General features: G+C 35.7%; 1 protein-coding gene across 1 annotated transcript in view; it reads left to right on the top strand.

Moving 5' to 3' along the window:
* The window catches only part of LOC106878114 (ectonucleoside triphosphate diphosphohydrolase 8), an 81453-nt gene that overhangs the window by 42709 nt on the left and 33635 nt on the right, over positions 1-5109 (top strand). The window contains exon 3 of the mRNA XM_052970314.1: positions 4652-4943. Coding sequence (XP_052826274.1) covers positions 4861-4943 — 83 coding nt within the window. The 5' untranslated portion in view covers positions 4652-4860. The remainder of the gene's footprint in view (positions 1-4651; positions 4944-5109) is intronic.

Here is a 5109-nt window from a genome sequence, read left to right on the forward strand (position 1 = left end):
TAAATAAATAAATAAATAAAACGGAAAAATATTCCAGGTATTTCAATTTGATTTCATTTTTCCCAGTCGAAAGAAAAATCAGAATTTTACAAATACTCAAGAAAAAGTAAAACAGAAAATCAGAAAAGAGTTGATATTTAAAACTATTTTCAATTTTCGATTTACCTACCATTCTGCAAAGATTGACATTAAGAAATATTGAAGGCGTTGTCGTCTTCAAACAATAGAATTTTGGGTTACATTGTAGCACAATATCATGTTATCGTTACTCTGTGAGATTGCCCTAGATTTATTTATATTGAACGCAGGCGCAAGCGTGGTTGTATGGCCGAAATAAAATCGCTTTGCAACCAGCCACGTGGTTTTGGGTTCAGCCCTCATGCAGGACACCGTGGTCTCCTTGGGCAAGTGTTGTGAGTCAATTTGGTGGAAAGAAATCATGCGCAAGTCCGTTGTATATTCTCCTCCTCCTCCTCCTCCTCCTCCTTCTCCTTGTCGTCGTCGTCGTCTTTTCCCCTGGCTAAGTATACCTTCCTTCTAGCTTCCCTCCCAGCCACCTGATATGGCTCTCTTCTACCACCATTCTTCTAGTCCTTCCAAGCCTGTTTCTTTGCTCTAATGGCTTTGTATACAATACCGTTCCACCACCACGTCACCCAAGGTCTGGTTGGGACTTTGTACCAGCCAAAGATTTGTTCTGTGACAGTCAGCAAGTTGTCCCGTAGGAACATCTAGTTGCCCTCTATATGACATGTTTGGAGATCTTCCTCCTTCTCGTTAAATGTCTCAATGAGAGCGTCCTTAAATTTCTGACTATTTAATAGTAAGCAGAATATGCAGAAGAGTAGTATGATGCAAAAGATAATAATAATAATAATAATAATAATAATAAATAGATAAATAAAAAATCAAAGCGATGGGACAACAATAAAAAAAACTTATCCGTTTCTCGCTTTTCAGCGTGCATGGGAATTGAATGACAATCAGGGTAACTATCAGGGGTAGCACGAAGGCCTGGGTATATATTGGCTGTGCCTTCTACTATAGCCTCGGGGCCGACCAAAGCCTTGTGTGTGGATTTGGTAGACAGAAACTGGAAGAAGCCCGCCGTGTATATATTTCTGTGTGTGTCTGTGTATATCCCTCCCTGCCATCGTTTGACAACCGATGTTGGTGTGTTTATGTCCCCGTAACTTAGCCGTATCTATCTATCTATCTATCTATCTATCTATCTATCTATCTATCTATCTATCTATCTATCAGTCTGTCTGTCTGTCTGTCTGTCTGTCTAAATATGTGTGTGTGTCTGTGTCAGTGTGTGTGTGTATATATATATATATATATATATATATAGACGAGCGCACATGTATGTATGTATATATGTATGTGTGCATGTATGTATATGTGCAGTCATGCGTTGACGTACATTGATAGATGATGTAAACATCGATGACAGAGATAGAAAAACCGATGTTTTCAGGCAAAAATCCCATGCGATACTTCGGTGTGTATGAAGTTACAAAACACTACATCGTGACCCAGATATTTACAGGAAAAACATATCGCTTCGTTGGAAGCGTACACTCTGTTGAGTAAACCTATAAACACTAATGAGTAAACATTTTTCTTTTGCACTTTCCATCTTACTTCTTAGTTTTGTTTTTGGGTAAAAAAAAAAACCCCAACAAAAAACACAGAATTGTAGGATGTTATGCAAAGCTCGTCCGCAGTTATTGGCTACCTGATGTCATTATATACAGGAAACGCTCCTGCTGCAGGATATACATCAGAGATTCCATAGTACCCGTAGAGTTTATATAAATAGATGAATGCTAGAAATTGGAAGGAACCACATTCTTTGTAGTTATTTAAACAATGTCCTTCATTCCATTTCCTATTATTTCTCTGTGTGTGTGTGTGTATATATATATATATATATATATATATATATATATATATTATATCTATGTATTTACGTATGTATGTATACATGTATGTATGTATATTTACACACACACACACACACACACACATTAGCTGTGTATCCCGTCGTTGCCGTGTAATTTTCATAAGAGAATGTCTTTATTTCAATTTTTTTTTGTTTTTGCTCAACGTCAGATAATGTCTTCTGCGACGGATAGGCTTCATGATCAGGACTGATTTCTGCATTATTAGAGGCAATATATAATGTATCGATAAACTAACTAGTTTTTCCTTTTGGTGCCTAGATATGAAGATTATTCTCAGCTCGCTGCTGATGCTTTGTGAGAAGTTTTCCACTCTGAATGAAAGAAGTTTTGTGGTTGAAAGGGTTGAGGAAAGACCACTTTTCTCTTCGATCAAGCTCTTATTGACCGTTTTAAAGAAAGTGAAAGTGAAAGGAGAAGTTATTAAAGGCGGGCGACTGGCAAAAATGGTTAAGATGAATACACCTGCTCTAAGCGGCAGATGAATAAACCTGCTCTAAGGCGGCAAGTTGGCAGAAACGTTAGCACGCCGGGTGAAATGCTTAGCGGTATTTCGTCTGTCTTTACGTTCTGAGTTCGAATTCCGCCGAGGGGTCGATTAATTAAGTACCAGTTACGCATTGGGGTCGATGTAATCGACTTAATCCCTTTGTCTGTCCTTGTTTGTCCCCTCTATGTTTAGCCCCTTGTGGGCAATAAAGAAATTAAACCTGCTCTAAGCACGTGCTTGTAGTTAAGCGAGAGCTTGTACCCTTGATGTTCAGAGTGATTCTGGATTTGTGGCTTTCCCTGACTGGTTCTGGTTTCAGGCCCTCTTGTACCAGGAGTATCGTTTCAGAGATTTGTTCACATATTTTGTAGACTATGCATACATTTATCTTATTTTCTCCTCCTCTCCATCTCTTCCTCTCATCGTTTCTAAAAAGATATTTTTAAAAAAATGTACACACATTGTAAACTGTCTTTGTAATGTCCCTCTTATCTGATGCCCCTGAAGTAACTAAAAGAAATCATTGTCGTCATCATCATCATCATCATCATCATCATCATCATCATCATCATCATCATCATCATCATCATCATTATCAGCAGCAGCAGCAACTGCACCACCACCACCACCACCACTAGCTACTCCATCTGCTTGTTACTGCTACTTTCTAAATATATTATTCATATCAATTTTCGGTTCCACAATTGTTATTTTTTTTTTTTTTTGCCTTCATTAAATTTCTTTCTCTTTTTGTTTTTGTTTGTTTGTTTGTTTGTGTTTTCTTCGTGTTTCTCATCGTGTTTCGTCTCTTTGCAAAATGAAGAATACGCAAACACTGCACTAAGAACAAAATGATAGCGATTGATGTGTTTACTGAACTGCAATATCCTGCAGTGTTGTCTAAACAACAGAAATGCATCAACTGGAACAACAATTCATTACCAACAACATTGATATTAAAAGAAACACTCAGATAGGATATATTTCCACGCATACATACATACATACATACATGCATGCATACATACATACATGGATGCATACATACATACATATATGCATACATATATACATACATACATACATACATACATACACATAGACGCATACATATACACACAGATACAAATATATATGTATCTATATTTATATGTATACATGCATTCATATACATATACGTGCATATTTATATACATATATACACATACTTATACAAGCATATATATATATATATATATATATATATATATATACATATATGTATATATATATATATACATACATACACATGCATACACACCATACACACACATATATGTACACACTCATATATATATCAGAATACGGAACTAGCTCGGGGATGATAAATGTTATCTTTTGTGGTACAAGCCCGCATATATTGATCTCAATATTTGCATCTATTAATAGACATACATAAATGACTAGAATACTAATATAGTGTGCATTATCATTAAACAGGAACGCATGGTTGTATGATATAATGCAATATAATACACACACACACTATATATATATATATATATATATATATATATATATATGTATATTTATTTATATATATATATATAATGCGCACATTCATACAACAGACACATACGTACAGCCTCACGCCCGTTATGAACCAATGCCATTGCGATGAAACAGCATTCATATGCGTGTGCATTTATATGTATTCAATATGTGTTAGCATAAATATACTTTCATCAAAGAAAGAACACCATTTTGTTTTGGCCGCGGAGAGAGAATAGATAAGGATTTTGACGTAATCGCTTTGCTTTGTTTTTCACAGCAAAGCTGAAATTGTATGTTTATTAATATAAGGTACACCTTAGATATAAAGTTTCCTCAAAACATCGTGTAGTTCAGTAGTTATTGACGATTCTTTTCCACCATGAAGCTCTTTCATTCCTGCTTTACTCCACTGGACCTCCATAGCCATTCGATGTATAAAAAACAAATTCTTATTTACATTATTTACATTTGACGGATATTTGTCCTCACTCTGTTTGTTGTTAACACAACGTTTCGGTTGATATACCCTCCAGCCTTCATCAGGTGTCTTGGGGAAATTTCGAACCTTGGTTCTCATTCCTAAGGTATTTTCGATATTATTATTATTATTGTTATTATTATTATTATTATTATTATTATTATTATTATTATTATTATTCAGGTCACTGGCTGGAATCGAACTCGGAATCTTGGGGTTGGTAGCCTGCGTTCTTAACCACTACGCCATATGCCCGTGGAATTATATAATAAAATTAAGATATTTTGTGGACGTATAAGCAATATATTGTACATAACTTTTAGCAACAAAATCTTATCCGGACCCACCAAGGTCCATTTGGACCTCGACTGAGAGCCACTGGTGTTTGCATAATGGATGAATCTGTACCAGGACCTGTTCCTTCTGCGCTCTCGATCACATTGGACAGCAAGATGAAGCCACCCGTCTATGTTGGGTGCGGTTTTCTCTACATTGGTCTCCCACATCTCAGTTATGATTGTTCTGCGCCATATTGTTTTCAGTTTTCCTCTCTTTTCCCCCTCAGTTATATATCTATATCTATATTTATCTATCTATCTATCTATCTATCTATCTATCTATCTATCTATCTATATATATAT

Source organism: Octopus bimaculoides, chromosome 9 (assembly GCF_001194135.2).
Source record: "Octopus bimaculoides isolate UCB-OBI-ISO-001 chromosome 9, ASM119413v2, whole genome shotgun sequence".
Classification (NCBI taxonomy): Eukaryota; Metazoa; Mollusca; class Cephalopoda; order Octopoda; family Octopodidae; genus Octopus; species Octopus bimaculoides.